Here is a 19459-nt window from a genome sequence, read left to right as displayed (position 1 = left end):
CATAAAAAAAATTGTTTTCATGTGATCGCCAAAATACGGAGATCGGAATTTAATTTTCTGTATTTTAGATCTATAAAAAATTTATTGCAATTATATTAGTAATATTAATATGTGTTAAAATAATTTTATTTTATTATTAGAATTTATATTAATCATTGGGATTTTTATCGGAATATACGTTAGTAATATTGCGTCATAGTACATGTTTAAAATTAATAGCATTCCTACAGTTAATTTGATGTTAATGTATCCGTAAACTTCCCTGTTATATATAGTGAATTGTAAGAATATCAAATAAATAATTAAATATTTATTAATTCATATGAATGCGTATATAGAACTACTCAATATATAATAAAGAGAAAGAAAACATCATCGGAAAGATCAATCGATGACACGACAATTTATAGTTTATAATAATTTAAAACTTTATTGTTTTATAAGGCGCACGTAATTAAAAAAAATGATAATATCATATTATACGCAAACATTCATTTTTATAAAAGCTGCAATATTAAATATGAACTCTTTGTTAATTTCAGAATATTTTTTTATGTGATTTTTTTCAAGTCATCTTTTCTTCTTTTGGATAATAAATAAATATTTTATTCTAATTTTCATGTGAAAAAATTGCATTTAGTTATATTTTCTTTGTGTGATTATTTGTTAGTTTTTATAAGATAGATTGCCTAAAAGTGACAATACAGTTGGAAAAATTCGTTTTTCTTAACTGAAAGATAAATTTGCACATTTATTTGATATCTTTTATTAAGATAGTAAAAATATATATATGTGCTTTCTGTATCTGTCTGTAATCTGTCTATAGTATATAGATTCAAAGTCTTTGCATAGAGCGATAGCGGGGATCTTTAATCAATTCTAAGATCACGACCTCAAATTCTTGCATTTATTAGATTATACAATGATAGTATAATTCCATTGACTTCATAAATTGCAGTGTAATAAATACATAAGAAAACTTTCCTCAGTACATATTTTGATAAAAAAATACAAAAGATTTTGTCATCAAATTCTTATTTTGATTTAGGTTAAAATGATATATAATTATTAATAAATGTTAAGAATAAATTTCATCAGCATTATTTATAACTGAAATTAAAAATCAGCGTTTATAATTAAGATTAAAAATCTGCATAATAAATGAAAAAAGTAAATGTAAAAATTAATTGATATGAGTAAAGGATTTAAGATATTTAGCGAAATGACAGTGCAAATATGGAAATGAAGACTGTTCGGCTAGAAAAAGATTTAATTTTGTTATAGAATAAGAGTTAAATTGATTTAATAAGGTTTGTAAAAATCAGCGTATCATTGCTTTTCATTGCGTCTAATGCGCATGCGATAAAAATACTATGATTTTGAAAGAATAATTGTTTTATCAAAAAATATTGTATAATAATTTATAGAATATGTATAAATATATATATATAATATTAATTATTTTTTATAATTTTCTATTATTATAATTGTGCTTAATTTATAATTAATATATATTTAATCCACTCTCTCCCAATGCATATATACTCTCTAAAAGTGAATCAGTGTATTATCACTGTAATCAGTGCTGTACTTATAACTGCTTGTAATCAGTGTATTATCACTGAAAAACAGTAAATACTCACTGATTACAAGCAGTTATAAGTACAGCACTGATTACAGTGATTATAATACACTGATTCACTTTTAGATAGTATATATACATATATATAGATTTTTATGATAAAATAAATAAATGTAATACATTTATTCCACAAAACAAATTTTTCGTACTTTTATTACAAAATTTTTAATGAAAATATGGTATACAGATCAAAAGTATAAATATGTAACTACAAAAAAATGTGTGTTCTAATCATTAAATCATAAAATACACATTTTACAATTAGTACATTATTTTACAATTACGTAATCATACTATATAATTTGCGCGCAAGTTTCGAAAATATTCCTTGATTATGAAAACGAATAAATATTAAAAAGTTCATCTTCTGTGTGCCTTTAATGTTATTTAATTTTTGTCGCACGTTACGATAAATATTTTACGCAACAAATTCCACACTTGCTTGCATTTGCTAACAATATTATATCGCGCTAGCGATGCAATAAAAAAAATCTTAATATTAAATCGTTCTAAAATTAGATAATAAAACACTATATAATATATATCTATCATTATTTATATAAATGAATCAGCACTTTGTTGCGAGTCAAAAATTTTTAAATGTTTAAAGACAGAATATTTTATAGATTTATTATATTAGTATACTTAATAATAGATTCGGCTAACTTGATAAATATTTGTACAATAAAAATAAGTTGATCTATCTATAATTTTAAAGATATGATGTAAATATCAATTTCTCTATTTAATAATATTTTGCAATTATATAATTTTTTTTTCTTTTTAATAACTTATAAAAAATCAACATAGTCCTGAATAACGAAGCATGATTAATCACATTGATTAATCATGTTGTTATCATGTTATCAATAAATGTAGGCAACATGACAGTAATTTAGCAGGTGTTTATCTGGGTTTATTTTTAAAATGAGCAAATAAACATTTAATTTTTAGAAATATGTAGCCATTATTCAGAAATAATATTTATAAAAATTAAGTTTTGATTAATACGACGGGAAAATATTGTATATTTAAGAATGATGAGATTATACGAATTATATTGTCTTTTCATAATATAATTTTTATAATAAATTTTTTTATAAAAATAAAAATCTATTAAATATAGACTTTTGAAGAAAGTCGATCTCTTAGTTGGACTTGTTTTATAAAAGAAACTTTGCCGTATTAGAGTAAAAAATTTAAATGTCATCAAAATATTGCTGAGATATTTGAACAAGTTTGCTTTTCTAAAATAAATATTGTCATGACTCTTAATTTGTGTATACAATTATTGAATAGGTATTTAAGTAATTTTGTATTACCGACATCGTTACAGAATAAAAAATACTTCTATTAAAGCGGCGCTGGATTCTCATCACTGGGGAATCGTTTAGTTTGTATGAGCAATTATTGATAAGACGTTAATTCTATCTTATCGATATTCGGCAAAAAACTTTTTACAAGAGTATTCTTATATAATAATTTAAATATCTTTAACTTGAGATATTTTTCCATCGTATGTTATGATTTGAGCAAGATAATATTTTCTAAAGTTTAAATTAATAATTTAAAAACTTTAAACAATTTTTGTTTTATTTATATTGCAAATAATTCCATTTATCATGCATATCTTTTGCATAGAATTTCTGAAAAAAATAAATTTTTATTATTCATCATTTTAATAACAGAACAAGGTACATCAAAATATATATATGTAAAATGTGTAAATAATTACATATTTAATGTAAATAATATATCATTGATATTATTATAATCTATAATATTTAAAAATAAATTATAGTATAACCACATATAATGACATGATTATACAGGGTGTCCGATTCGTGAGGGACCAAACGAAAAGTGATGATAGATTGGGTCAAACTAAGAAGAAAAATCCTCTACTATTTTGCAAAATTTGCAATAATTATTAAGTAATAAGCAAAAATGTCACATGAAGGTTTAATTTTTTAAATGGAACCCCCTATTTTTTATTATGTATTCTTATAGCTTATCTCGAGAGCTTTCCAAAACATTATAATAAAGTATTTCTTCATTGAGTACTTTTCGAGTTATGAGGCTTAAAATAATTTCTTAATTTTACATAAACCATAAAATATCTAGTAAAATATTCATTTTTCGATTATCTTACCTTAATACTTTTATATGCAAAATAATGAGAGGAATCAATTGGTGTAAAAAAAAAACAGTTGTTTTTAAGAAAAAATATATATATATATATATACAGGGTGAGCCATTTTAATTAACGCACGCAATTATTTCGGAAACAAAGCATTTTAGAGAAAAATGTTTCAGACAAAAGTTTTATGGTTTCGAGGGGGCCATAAGATGGTATCATTGGTTTGACACTGAAGAGTCATTTGAAGGTCACGTGAAGGTCACTTCAATTTTTTTAAATGGAACACCCTATATATTTTTGCACACTCTTGTAGTTTATCTCGAGAGCTTTCCAAAACACTATAATTAAGTACCTTTTCGTTAAGTACTTTTTGAGTTATGAGGCTTGAAATAATTTCTTAATTTTACATAAACCGTAAAATATCTTGTAAAATATTCATTTTTCGATTATCTTACCTTAATACTTTTACGTACAAAATAATGAGAGGAATCAATTGGTGTAAAGAAAACACATAGTTGTTTTTAAGAAAAAATATGGAATTGTTAATTGCAAATTACATATTTTTTCTTAAAAACAACTATGTGTTTTCTTTACACCAATTGATTCCTCTCATTATTTTGTACGTAAAAGTATTAAGGTAAGATAATCGAAAAATGAATATTTTACAAGATATTTTACGGTGTATGTAAAATTAAGAAATTATTTCAAGCCTCATAACTCAAAAAGTACTTAACGAAAAGGTACTTAATTATAGTGTTTTGGAAAGCTCTCGAGATAAGCTACAAGAGTGTGCAAAAATATATAGGGTGTTCCACTTAAAAAAATTGAAGTGACCTTCACGTGACCTTCAAATGACTCTTCAGTGTCAAACCAATGATACCATCTTATGGCCCCCCCGAAACCATAAAACTTTTGTCTGAAACATTTTTCTCTAAAATGCTTTGTTTCCGAAATAATTGCGTGCGTTAATTAAAATGGCTCACCCTGTATATGCAGGGTATCCGATTCGTGAGAGACCAAACAAAAAGTGATGATAGATTATATATATATATATAATCATGTCATTATATGTGGTTATACTATAATTTATTTTTAAGTATTGTAGATTATAATAATATCAATGACATATTATTTACATTAAATATGTAATTATTTACACATTTTACATATATATATATATTTTGATTATAAAATATATATATATATATATATATATATATATATATATGTATATAAATATTCTTAATAACATTTTTAATAATCTTAAATAAAATATATAAATGTAAATCTAATTTTGTATGACAATAATATATACATTATATATATATATATATATATATATATATATATATATATATATATATATATAATACAAAATTAATATTTACATTCATATTTCTTAATGTTATTAAAAATGATTTAATATATAACAAATTTGCAGATATACATATGCATGATAAAAATGTATTATAAGTTAGGTATGGAATCTCTCCTTGAAAGTACTTTGGCAGAGAACTTGTGTTGCAAAATATGATAAATTAATTTTAATTAATGTACCTAGTCACATATTACATATTAAAATTTATTTCACAAATTTTTCCAAATCTCGTATAGTTGAAGAAATGCATCTGTACTTTTAAAGAAATAATAATCAAATTGTCTAGATCGCGCCTAATTCGATAAAACTGTTAAAGATCACTCTCGTAAGTCAATCGGCACTCAACGTAAGTATGTCAAATCAATCTTTCCATCTTTTTCTACTGGCATGCGTTAACCCACTTTCGTAACTAGCGTTGCAAAAATATCGGCGGATTCTTTTTCTTATGTGTTAAATACGGTGCTTATTACAATTATGTTACAGGATTTAATATGTATTTCTCTTGATAAATCATCCTTGGAGAAATATTCTATTCGCGCAATTACAGTCTTGCGAATAGAAAAATCCCGCGTTAAGTTTTTTAATCGGACTTATTGTTAGCTATCTCGTCAAAAATCAAATTACCATTGACGGAAATGGAACCATTGGCAGTGATACGTACAATACTATTAGTTTTCGATTTCTTCGTCATTTCTGATTGTTTATCTTTCGATTTCACATAATTATTTATATAGAACGATCCGAACATGTATATAAATAGACCGGAGTTGAGCACAAGTAGGGATGAAAGCGGTTTTGGGAAATTGCAACTGGTAAATAACATCTGGAAATTGTGGAAGAATATTATAATAAATTGGATGATCTGCATAGTGGTCAAATACCGTTTCCACCAGAGATATTTCTGCATATGCGGTCCAAATGCTGCTAGCATGTAATATGTGTACATGAAGATATGGATGAAAGAGTTGATGACACCAAGGAGAGTCGGATGACCGCCGGCGAAAAACTTGACACCGATCCAACCGCAAATCGGCATCATCGAGTGATGATAGAGATGTAGAAAAGAAATTTGACGATCTTTTTTGCGCATCACGAAGAATACGGTGTCCAGAAGCTCGATCAGCTTGCATATGAAATATACGTAAACAGCACGGGCCATCTATGGAACGACATAATTACGTAAAGATTGAGCGGAACATAATGGTACATGTAATTATAATATTAAGTGACATTTCCTTCACGGAGAACGGAAGGTTCTTTCATCTGACGCGCGCTTGGATATTTTACACAACCACAATTTAAAACTGTCGCAATCATTGCAAAAACAAATAATTCGTCATCTTTTTACGGTTACGAAATCTATTGTAATCTATGGTAATATTTAAATTAAGATAGAATTTCTTCTTAGACTTTTTTGGCATTTTCTTTATATAAATATTTAAATATATGTATTAGTATCTTTCCTTAGTATCTAATAAACTCAATATTTAATATCTATGAAACTTAAGTCTTGTTTTGCGATATCAAAATATTCAGAATACTGATACTATTTAAGTAAACTGAATCTTTTCAAGAGTCTTATTATCCCTATTTTAACCGCTAACACATAAAAAATTACTTAGAAATATTGCAGAGATGCTATGATTGCAATAAAATACGTTTCAAAATTAATTATAATATATTATTATATGTGCAATATTATGTTATGCGAGAAAATCAAGAGTCTTGCATAAATGTAATCATATAATACACATTAATTTATTATAATAAACTTTCTCGCACTGAAAAATAAAACTTTAATCAATTAGGAAAACTTGTCGAGATAATTCAACAAATAAGAAATTATAGAGACATTTAAATTTTTGCCTACTTTTGCCGTGATAATAATTATCAATTCATCAGTCATACAATATACGTTAGATTTTATATGCAAATAGCTGAGCTACATACGCGAGTATAGTGGACGAATTATTGTAGAAATATTACAATTATTTATCAGTTCAAGTTTAATACATAAAAAAGAGGGTGATACTATATAATCCCATTTCATTTTTAATACATTACGAGCTTTCAATATTATAGGAAATTTGTTGGAATGTTTCATTTTCATGTCTCTACAATATCTCTGCAACTTTATACTATAATTATGCAGTAAAATATTCTATGTCATATGATTTATTATCAGAGATTCATTTTGTTAGCAATGATTTAAATCTCAAACTTACCCTTACAGAGCTCGGTTTGTACGAATAATCGACCGGTTGACAAATATAATTATATTCGTATAACCAACCAGCCATTAACCCCTCGTGAACCAGATAAACACTTAATAGGACCTGAATAAAGTTGTAAATTATCATAGTATTCTTTAATTCATACGGCTTCTTGTTTTTCATGTATTTTGGTCCGGCGGAAACACAGAAGTATATGTACGTCGCTACAATTGTCAGAGTTGGACCAGGGCTAGAAACCAGAAACCATCCTTCTGTTCTCGGATCTAAAGAAATGTAAGTAAAATTAAACACATGTATAATATCGTTTTTTTTAATATAAGAATCTTTTTTGTTGTAAAATTACCTTGTCCATTGTCCAGTACATTTCTATACCACTCCACGATGCCCGACATCTTGCAATCTTAAAACTTGAAAATCTGCGAAAATATGTTTTATAAGTTACTTCAAAATTTCAAAAAATTTCATTGATTTCTAATAATTGTATATTTTTTTCGTTCAGAACTTTAAGAGTAGAATATCTTTTTCATATTTTAATAACAATTGAAAGACATGATTTACAGAAAAGTTATTTTATAATACTTTTAAGCAAAATAATAATAGTAACAATAAAATATTTATATAGAGAATTTAAAAAAATATTTTATTATTACACATATCATTATATATATATATGTAATGATATGTGTAATAATAAAATATCTTTTTTAAATACACACACACACACACACACACACACACATATATATATATATATATATATATATATATATATATATATATATATATATATATGTATATATATCAAATATTTCACTTTTCTATAAATTTTGAAAACGTAAAAAGGCTAATTTAATTTATGGGTAGATACAACATTGATACTGTAAAGAGTGTAAAGTATTACAGTTGTATGACATGCACATTAATCATATGTTGAAAAGTATATGGTGTGTTGCCCTCTGTTTGTCTCTTTGCTCATTCTTGATTATCCTAATGTGAGTTATCATTATACGGAAAACGATAACATGAGAGATGTGAAGTTATTTGAGTCTTTCCTAAATTACAGCAAGCAATTACGACGGCCGTGAGATGCATCTACATGTAATTTCAAGTAACATCATTCAGTGAGAAGTCTGCGAATGTTCGCGAAACTTATCATTATTTTTGAACCTTCGAGTTTCTTTGCAAAAATAAATCAAGGATCGATTTTTATAATATCAATTAAATTTTATTATAGCTCATTTATACTACAACTTTTTAGTTTCTTTTTTTATGTTTCTTTAAAATACCAATTTGAAAAATTGCTGACATTGAAAAAAGCGCGCGACTCTAAATCTATAATTTGCAATTTTAAATTTAATGTTAATATTTAATATATAATAATAATATGTAATGTTTAAAATAAACTTTGCAACAAAATTGTTAGGTAAGCTAGAGATTGTATGTAATAATTCGGACGGTCTCATGTTCCGTTGTCATATTACAAAAGTTTCTACGTCACAATGAAATTAATGAACGAGGATTTAGGTTAGCACGAATAGAGGAATTAATTTTCTATGTAATTCTATGTAATTTTCTATGTAGTTCAATGTTTACGAATGTTTCTTTCTTAGTGTAATCTTCTTAATGTTACCAACATTAGCTAATCACGGACTCCTTTTTACCTTTGCAAAAGGTTGTCATGATTGAGTACATCAAATAATATGAATCATTAGGATTCTTCACACTGCGAAACCGAAAACGAAATACAAAACCAATCAGACAAAAAATGAAGAATAAAAAAACCGGAAAAGTCTTTTCAATCGAAAATCTTTTTAATCATCTTTTTAGTTAACTACAATTTTTTCTTGTATCAAAGATCAAAATTTTTTCCTGTATCATCGAATTAAATGAAATGATGAATATCTTTTAGGCTTACTCTCTATAAAATCTATGAACATTAAATATACGAAAATTCCTTTTGTTTTATGGAATGTCTCATTTACAAGATGAGAGATCTAATGCGTGTTACATAGAAAATAAAATCAAAGCTAATGTCAGCAAAAATTCGTTACAATTATGTTCATTAAAAATTTTGGCTTTGATTACCCGTCATCGGGTCAAAGATCTTTCTAAGATGACAGGTTTTGGGCCTTGTTCGGACCAAGGTGAACGAGATTTCTGAACAGCTTCAACGAAGCTAATGTCCTCCTTTGTTAACCCTTCCACGTAAGGCACATTAGCAGACTTCCCCAATGATCAATCTTATTTTCCGTTGCATTGCGATCTTTATCAAAGCTTTGCAAGAATATTGAATGAATCATTATTTCATGATATACATATACACTTATACATACATACATACATGCATATTTATAGTATATACATGTATATGTACATATGTGTAAATATGAATTAATGTTCAAAATGCTTTTTCGTGCTATTTATTTTGCTATATTAATTGTTCCGTTTCCTATAACTCAATATGGTAATGGTAAATATTATTTCCATATGATTATTGGAAGTAGAATAAAAAATGCAAGAACATACAATAACACACATAAAAAATATAGATGCATATGGAAAAATATATAATAGTTTAACAAATACATGTCACAGTTTGCTTATATATGCTAATGTTAAAGTGTGTATATATATTTGAAAAATATATAATATAAAGTCTATAAAACATAACATATCTGTATGTATAATGAGTCACAGCGTACGAATGAGATAATCAATATAGCAAAAAAAGACAATAATGCAAGTAATATGCCTTTTTTAGAGAGGGATATTTTTATATTGTTTTTAAATAATAATATATTACATGTTTGTTTCTACGAATGATAAGTTTTTCTTCTAATCTTTTTATGAACTTTTTTTGGATTTGTGTTTTACAACTGTGCAAATATATAACATATTTTAAAGTTTTATATTATATATAAAGTTATTATATATATATGCGCTTTCGAATCTTAATTTACATTTGCATTTGTATTATACATAGAAAATTATATAAAACAATATGTAAGTAAAACACTTTTATGAATATTAATTTTTGAGTATATATTTGTTTGATTTTATTTATTTAGTTAAAATATATAATATTTTGAAAAAAGAAAAAATATTTTGTAATTTTTATTTATGTTTGATTATCGGTGTGGATAAGTAATACAAATACTAATATTTTTAAAATGAATATCTGATTGTTAATAATCGCGTCTATCTTCTAAACACGAGACATCCATAATTCAATCCATAATATAAATAATACGATAATGAAGTAAGCATGTCGCAAACGACCAGCTAGTTATTACGTTATCCTATGAAATTATTATTACTAGTAAATTGTCGTTCAACAACGGGTTTTGAAAGAAACAATCAAAATCTTTGAAGGACATTAATATAATTGCGACCAAATTTTTGTGGCTAACCATAGTTTACGACAAAAAAGACAATTCTCCTCCTTGTAGAATATATTATCTCACGTTGCTATTTATATATGTTGATGCTACTTGTAATGCATTTTTGACTCGATTCTCTCTATTCAAATTTCATTTTATTATTCAACGCATCTGTTATTTAGTTTAATAGAATTGAAAAAAAATAAAGCAATATTTCGCTAAATGAGATCAAATTTCAAAAGTGCATTGTTCGATTAACGGAGGATGCATCTGCGATACATTTTATTCTTGATTTGTGATTGCGAACTGCCTCAGGTTCTTGGAAGACAGACCTTGAAGAAAAAACTTGACCAAGTGTAAACCGGTTACAATTATTCGCGAGTTTCCTGCGTATAAAGATTGTATAAAGCGAGATACGTTGAAAACAAAAAATTCCATAACTAATTACAATATTTACGATGCACATAAGGAGTCACAAAGATATAATACACCAATTAATTAGTCTAATCACTTTTCTCGTCCTTGTAAATTCTTTAAATCTTTTAATTATTAAGTAAATCTTTTAATTATTTTTTTTTCATATATGTCGATTGCTTTTTTGTACTGCATTTCGTTTATGTATAGATGTTGCAATAAATATTTTAAAATGGAGAATTTCAATAGAGAATTTCTAAACAAAATAGAGAAATAATTTAAAAGAGAGAATTTTAATGAAAAATTTTTAAACAAATACCGAGTAGATTTTTTGCATAATAATAATATTATGATATTAATATTTGATTTCTATTGGATGAATAAAAAAATTGCGAGAAGAAAATAAAGAGGAGAAAAAATATATAAAATATTTACTTCTCTTATTCCTTATGTAACATGATTCAGCGAAACTATATTCATGAATTTTTCATAAAGAAAAGTAAACATACTCACATGTGGATTGTCTTTTCTATACAGCACAAGTTCACTATGTGAAAACGTAAAATATCTTCGTCTCATGCTGATGTGATATAGAATACTGATCCTAATTAAATATTATTGCTTTTTTTAATATGATTATAATATAATATGTAATACATAATGCAGGAATGACCATTGGTAATACATACTATTGTATGTTAAAATTGCGCACTGCGGTTACATTGGAAATGATTAACTATCTATCATTAATGTCTGACATAGCACAGCCACATTCATTTAATGTATGTATTATAGTATTGTATGCAATATAAATTTGCAATGTATAGATTCATTTATTATATATACGTTTAAATATTATTGTTTTCATTGCAATTTATTTGATTTGATATTTTACTAATTTTCTATTTTCACTTTAGTACATATACATAAATGGTTTAATTAATAATGTTTATGTAATACGTATGTATGAAATGGAATTATATATGAAATAATTATAGAATGAAGAATAAATATTTTAAACGAAAATCTGTGTGAAGATATCTAATAAAAATAGTAAAAAACATATTTTTTTAAATTTAGGTTTATTTAGAATTTTTTCATTCAACAACCGCTCAAATGAGAACAACATACTTATGCGGACATTTAAAAAAAATGTTATATGTTGACATATTTGCTCAATTATCTATGACTTTTAAACTCTTTGTAAATAGATTGTAGTTTTAAGTTCCATGCATATATAATTTTTTATAAAAAATAAAGTGTAGATAATTATGATTATTAATTTTTTCTGATTTCTGCAGTATTTAGAATATAATAATCGAAAAATAAATGCATAACTTTCCGAAAAAGTGTGTGTGTGAGAGAAGAGAGAGAGAGAGAGAGAGAGAGAGAGAGAGAGAGAGAGAGAGAGAGAGAGAGAGAGAGAGAGAAGGACAGTCTCAGATGAATGATTCAGATAATCAAAAAATTTATCTTAAAGTACATATGTACGAAATTTCGCACGTTTCAGGATAGACAAACACTGCAGCTTCGATGGCGAAGGTGAATACACTTTTATAAAGTCCCATAAGAGTAACCTCGCCCTTTTGAGACTAAGAAAAGTCGACATGAAAAATCTTTATTCTCGACTGTTCCACCTTGAGACCAGTCCCGAGACGGTGACCGCCAAAATTAGGTTTGTACACTCATCCGAGAAATGCATTAAATCAATGTGCGTGTACATTAAATCTCATATATCAAAAAGTAATTATTTTAATATATTATTTAGTATCACTTACACATAGTATCACTTATATTTAGTATCATTTTCTCTTTTTTTTATAATTATAATAAATTACATTAAATTGCTTTATTATAGATACATTGTATATAAAGAAATTTTTAGTATAAATTATAAAAATTATAATAACATCACGAAAAATAATTCGAAACTTAATGTATCATATTTAATGAATAATATACACATATTTGAAAGAGAAATACAAAGATGAATCTTTTCTAGAATAAAAAAAAATTAATTAGTATCAAAACAGTAATATTATTGAATTGGAAATACTAGCTTAAAACTATCGTCTGATAATACTAATCAATCTCTAGTAATAATGATGTCTAATAATAGTGATCGATAATGAATTGATTACTTCACACTTCACTAGAAATACTTTTATTTAAGGATATCTTCATTACGAAATATTGTGCTCTAAAATAATGAGTTATTAAATGCGCAATACGTAATAAACGAAGAAAACTCAAAGCACTTAACCTTTCCAGTAATTGGATTTATAATTCAATCTATATAATATAAGTCAATCTATATAATATAAGTCAATCCATCAATAATTTAAATATGATTTACATCAATAAAATATTTTGTTTTCCAAATATATCATTAATATTCATATAGTCATATTATTGATGTGAACGATATTAGAATTAGGAAGTATATCTCATGCACATTTGCATAAATTACGTGCGATATTCTATTAGTACAATTATTAACAAACAAGCTCAAATTATTATAAGACGTTTTATTATGATCTCCAAGTTATTGCGTTTCGCAAGCATCATAGACATTATTTCATCGAAATAATGCCTATAAAATTGTTTTAAATAAACTTCTTGAACATTCGTTTGTGTATGAAATTATAACGTGGATTTGTTTGAAATTAAATTACGGATTCCTTTACTAAAATATTATATTAAATAAAAAAATGATATATATTCACTCAAAAAGAAAACAAATGTTACTTAAGTAATTGCCAGGATCACGTAATGCATTTAAGATAAGCAGAAGGTGTAACGTGTATAACTTTTTCGTAAGTCGCTTCATTTATTTTATTTTTTGAATAATTTATTTAAGATATCTTATTGTACTCAATTCGATATATATACAAAAATTATATATACAAAATTTATGTATATTTGCATAAAAAGAATATTAAAATTTTTTAAACTTTTTACAATGCAATATTAAATATTTTTTATTATATTTAATCTTGCAATTTTTTCCAATAGAAAGATTCTGTAGATTCTGATAGATCGAACAAAAAATCGATGGAACTAATCAAGATAAATGAATAGTAGATAAATGAATATGTAGATGTAAATGTTCATTAATCAGTTTTAAAATATTTTCCTAATAGAATATAATTTCTAATTTCTTGATGAAAATTATTAAAAATTGAACAAGTATTTAACAGACTGTTTTGTCAAATGCAATTCTGTACAATCTAATTCTCGATCGAATACAAGTTCCACGACGTTATAGACTGGTAGTAATAGTCGCCTTTACGAATATACTTGAACAGTAATATGTTTTAATTGTTGGAAATGCATTTGGCATGAAAATATTTCATTATATTTTAATTGTTTGAAATTTCCTTATACTTTGTTATATTTTAATTGTTTGAAATTCGCGGCATTGAAAATGTTTCGTTGTTTCCACGATTCATTTGTCCTTTGTGGTCACGCGTCGCGATATACGTAGCAAAATATTTATACTTAGCTCTTGCGAAACAAAATTATGTGGCATGTCCATAAAGAATAAAGAAAATGAAAAATAAAAAAAATTAAAAATGCAGAAAACAAAAAAGAAATGAAGAAAATAAAAAATAAAACAAAATATGATGAATATGTATAAAAATGCATAATTCTCGATGTAATTACACATTAGTAGAATAATGTTATTTTGATATAAATCGAAAAAATAGTGAATAAAATGGATTTTAATTATTTTCCTGTTATCTGTTGCAAGTTCAAAGATTAAATATTAATGTAGTAGTTTTCATCTCGACATTCATAATCTATTATTAATATTTATAACTATTACTTTTATAATTAAGTAGAATAAGTAACAAATAAGTGTACATAGATAGATAAATATAATAAGATGTTTGTCAAATAATTAATCTATGAAATGCTCGACAAATATAAAAGAAAATAATGTCTAAAACGTCTGAGCAATTTTCTAGAGAAAATGAACAATTACATTTCACAATGTTAGTAGAAAGATCTTCTCAAACTGTTGTTTATATTTAAAATATTTCTTATATTTTACTGCTCATCTTAAAGATCTCTTTCGTAAATAATCATAAATAATTCTCAAAATTTTCTAATTTTTCACTTCGACATTTTTTTGCATGATCACATTTCGTTATTTGCCTCTCTAACGCACAATACATAAATAATTTTAGCATCGATAAATATCTAGATATACATCGTACCTTAAAGGAAAAATAATGGTACATGATTATTGGCCGCTATCGAAGTCACTGACTTTCTCGGTCGCGTCCTTAAAAAGTTCCGGCCGTTCATTCACGCGTCCTTCGGCGCGCCAGGGCTTGCGAGGAAATTGTCTGCGACTTCTTATCATCGACATTTTATATATTTATAATGTTTTGTAAAAAATACATTAATATGCATGTTGCTCCTTTAAAATACAATGTATAGCCTGCAATTGCTAATTCTTAAATATATAACGGAGACATAAGACGGGTCACTGAATACATACGAATCGCACATTTCATTGTGCATAACAATTGCGAAATGCTCAAAGAAACCGGTATACATACCATTGCTATATTTGATTCGGTAGAAATTTATGCAGGAATTGTCTACACGATATAATGGAAAAATAGTTTATATAATCTTGAAATAAATTAAAAATTTATTAAGAAAATGAAAAAAACCAAGATTAAAAAATATTTAATTAATTAAAAAATATGTTAATTAAATAAGTAAATCTGTTTAGGATATAACAAGAAATTCTCCTATGACTGTTAATTTTGCTTTTATCTTAATGTTTATTACTTACTTTGTTATTCGACATTGAAAAGGATCCGAATTGGATTGAAACGCGGCGTTTGTCATGTTCAAATTAAATAAACATTTTCATATGGTTATTGTATTGTAATAACCGTTTTATTTTTGCATATATTCCACCATTGCGTTGGTCCTTGTAGCCTTTTAACTAATTTTTATTGATTTTATCTAACGGACCTTTATTTCATTATAATAATTTTGATATAACAAGAAAAACTAATATAAACGGACTTTGAATTTAATTCTTGTGCATTAATGAAACATTCATTAGGTTGCAAACGCAGGTTAGAAACCACTAGCTGACAATTATTATCGAACCTGAGATTGGCATGCGAGTGAATGTGCAAAGAGATATTTAAATATATAAACTTGCTCATATTGCTATATGCCATTGATAAAAGGATTTTTAATTTTAAACATTGCAATGTTTATCTTTTTTTCTCGGATTATTGAATTTGTTTTATTTACGTATAATCAATATTGGCAAGTTAACATCAATTCAGAATAAATTAAGGATGAAGAAGCAAATTATACTTATGTGGTTTGTTAAGCAGAAATAATTAGCGTGACAAATATACAGATAGACAAATAAATCCGATTATCTATTGCAATTTCAATGCTGTGTAAAAACAGATTATTTTAATATCTGCGTATTAACTTAATATAGAAGTAGATAAGTGAATAAAAGTCTTAAAAAAAATTTAATTATAATTATATGAAATTAGTTAATATTTGATGATTTTCTTAACATTACAATTATATAATAATATTATGTTTCATTAATTATCATATCATAATTATCATATTATATATTTTATATATATATATATATATATATATATATATATATATTCATCATAAATTATATATAATATAATTCAAAACAATACTTTAAACGTTTTACGTTATTTTTTTTAAATGTATGCTAACTAAAGTAAGAAATTAAAATACATGAAAACCATCTCAAGAATCTTATTTACAAACGGAAATTACATGTGGCATGTTGTGTTATTGAAAGCGCATTAACTTAACTTTACATAGTCAGTCCAGACTTCAAGTCCGCATGTTATCTCATCTATGCAGAAGTTGTAAGATTTTTTCAAAGTTTTATTGTTCTTTTCAAGTTATAAGGTAAAAATGCATCAGCCGTTTTAATTAATCTTTTGTAAAGATATACAATGAAATTAAAATGAACGTTTTTATGTTACGCAAAAGTAGGTTGGTCTACCAAATAATAAAATTAAAAAAAAAACTCAAATGCTTTTTACAGTTTTCATAATATCAATGCAATCCGCTTTTTACAACTTTACGAGAGTCAATTACTTTATTTAATTTTTTATTTAATATATTGTTCAATTAGACTCAAAGTAATAAGGCTGGTAAAAAATTAATCATTCAATTGTTGAATGTTTTAAATCGGATGAAGTCACAACTTATTTGTGATGAATTATAGAAATTTTTGGATTTAAATACTTACATCAAAGCCCGTTAAAATCGATGCAGCAAATTTCGGCCGCGATCTTTTCGTTGCTGTCCAAAATTGAGTTGGTCGACGATCGTGACGTGCAGTTATCCCACTGATTTCGTGATCTTGCGACTTCTAAAAGTTCTCCAATCTTTTCTTATGTGATTCTAACCATTCGTCGATTCTTCGCAATCACTAATAGAATTTCTGATATTCTCGCTGATCGTTTTCGCTATCGTTTTCTAAGCTCGTTTGTTCGTCGTTAGTGATATAAAACACTTTTGCGAATCTCGGGATCATCCACGTGACTGTTTAACGGATCAGAATAACAAGTGCGTGCAATTGAATCGAAGTACGAAGAAGATCGGGAAAAACTAGGAAGGATAGGCAAAGGGAAGGTGGAGATAGAGAACAACGGATTAGCTGCTGCCGCAAGTTAGCGAAGCACCGTCCGGACACCGTGTGTGGAGTGGCGGGTAAATCTGTGTCTGGCGATGTCGGATGCATAGTGCACCACTATTCTTTCCCCCTTTCACGGCTTACCCGAACGACGTGGACGTCCTCCGGAATGGTAGTGGCGCAATGCATAAATGACGCGATGTATGAGTTTTTACGGCATCAGACCGGTCTGCTTTGTGGTAGACATTGGCAGAGATGTATCAAAAAAATATATATTTTTTTTTATTTATAGATTCATGTCAAAATATTTCTATTATTTTATATCTAAATATCTATTTCAAGGATTTTGAAATCATAAAATTTTAAATATTTTATTTAATTAGACAGATACTTTTAAATTAAGCGTAATGCTATATAAATAGATTCACATTTTATATTATTATAGTTTTAAATGTTTATAACTATAATTATACATCTATATTATCAAATCATCAGATATTTATAATATCTATATTAACAAATCATTTTTATAGAACACCTATAAAAACAATAAATATTTTTTTACGTTTTTTGATTTACATCAAGGAAAGAAAAAAGATTAGGAGTAGAATTTATAAAAACGTTTGGAATAAATCATGAATTGTTTCAGACATATCTGATTCAATTGCTTTTTATAAAAAAATATGTAAATAGTAACAATTATACAAATTCTATTTCCGAAGCATTACTTGTAAATATAATATTTGTAAAAAACTGAAGGGAAAATTGATTATTAATATTTATATTAGTAATTACAACTCTTTTAATCTCTAATTTATGATAAAATTTAAAATAATAGGATATTTTATATAATACGTGCCCCATTATTATATTACAATAGTATATTACATTTATAATTGATTTATAATGATATATTTATAATTTTTATTGCAAACAATTAAAAATAAATAAAATATTATTTATTTATTTTCATATAAATTTACGTGGATGATCATTACTTTCCTAAATCATGCAAATAATTTAATTCCTATTATAATTCCTAAAGTAAATCTCTCTTTATTTTAGGAGAATTACGATAGGAATTAAATTTAAAGTCAGTTTAAAAATTTTATAATATCAAAATTCTTCAAATATACATTCATTAGTGCATGTTCCTCTCAAACATCACTCGTCATCTCATTACTTATAATCTATAATCTAGTCTAATGCTTTCTCGAAAACATAAGTGTTGCAAAAAAACGTTTTTTCCGTCGAATTTTACGCATTACCTATATCAAGATTACTAAAAAGTGTTGCGAAGAAGGTTTGTGGTAATGAGGGTAACATTTATAGTTTTATTGTTTTTAAAACATTACTTTGTTTTGAATTATTTTTAATCTTTTATCGTTATTTTTAATATCGTAAATTTTTCCCTTTTGCAATGCATATTCATTAGTCATAATGAGTCAAAATCTGTTTTCTATTTTTTTAAAAAGTTTTTCATTAGTTTAACATTGAGTTAATATATTCATTTTAAAAGTGAATTTATGATTGATTTAATATATAATAATGCACATTATTTATCTCATTTTGCATAAATATTTCGC

General features: G+C 25.7%; 1 protein-coding gene across 3 annotated transcripts in view; it reads right to left on the bottom strand.

Annotated features, from left to right (window-relative positions):
• Window positions 1-5298: 5298 nt before the first annotated feature.
• Window positions 5299-19459, bottom strand: part of LOC145973274 (very long chain fatty acid elongase 7) — a 32127-nt gene continuing 17966 nt past the window's right edge. Inside the window, exons 1-4 of one of the 3 annotated variants that reach the window (XM_083102531.1) lie at window positions 17487-18184; window positions 7738-7810; window positions 7386-7657; window positions 5299-6319 (exon numbers count right to left, since the gene is read on the bottom strand). In XM_083102531.1, the coding sequence (XP_082958657.1) occupies window positions 5741-6319; window positions 7386-7657; window positions 7738-7786 (900 nt within the window). In that variant the 5' untranslated portion in view covers window positions 7787-7810; window positions 17487-18184 and the 3' untranslated portion in view covers window positions 5299-5740. Of the gene's footprint in view, window positions 6320-7385; window positions 7658-7737; window positions 7811-11701; window positions 11721-17486; window positions 18185-19459 lie in introns of those variants that run through there. The other 2 variants (XM_083102534.1, XM_083102533.1) reach the window with 2 other exon arrangements.

Source organism: Camponotus vicinus, unplaced genomic scaffold, assembly GCF_025532165.1.
Source record: "Camponotus vicinus isolate PSW18456_S1 unplaced genomic scaffold, iyCamVici1.0 SCAF_6, whole genome shotgun sequence".
In the NCBI taxonomy this organism is placed as follows: domain Eukaryota; kingdom Metazoa; phylum Arthropoda; class Insecta; order Hymenoptera; family Formicidae; genus Camponotus; species Camponotus vicinus.
Note: the sequence above shows the minus strand (reverse complement) of the source record. Positions and strands in the feature narration are given on the sequence as shown.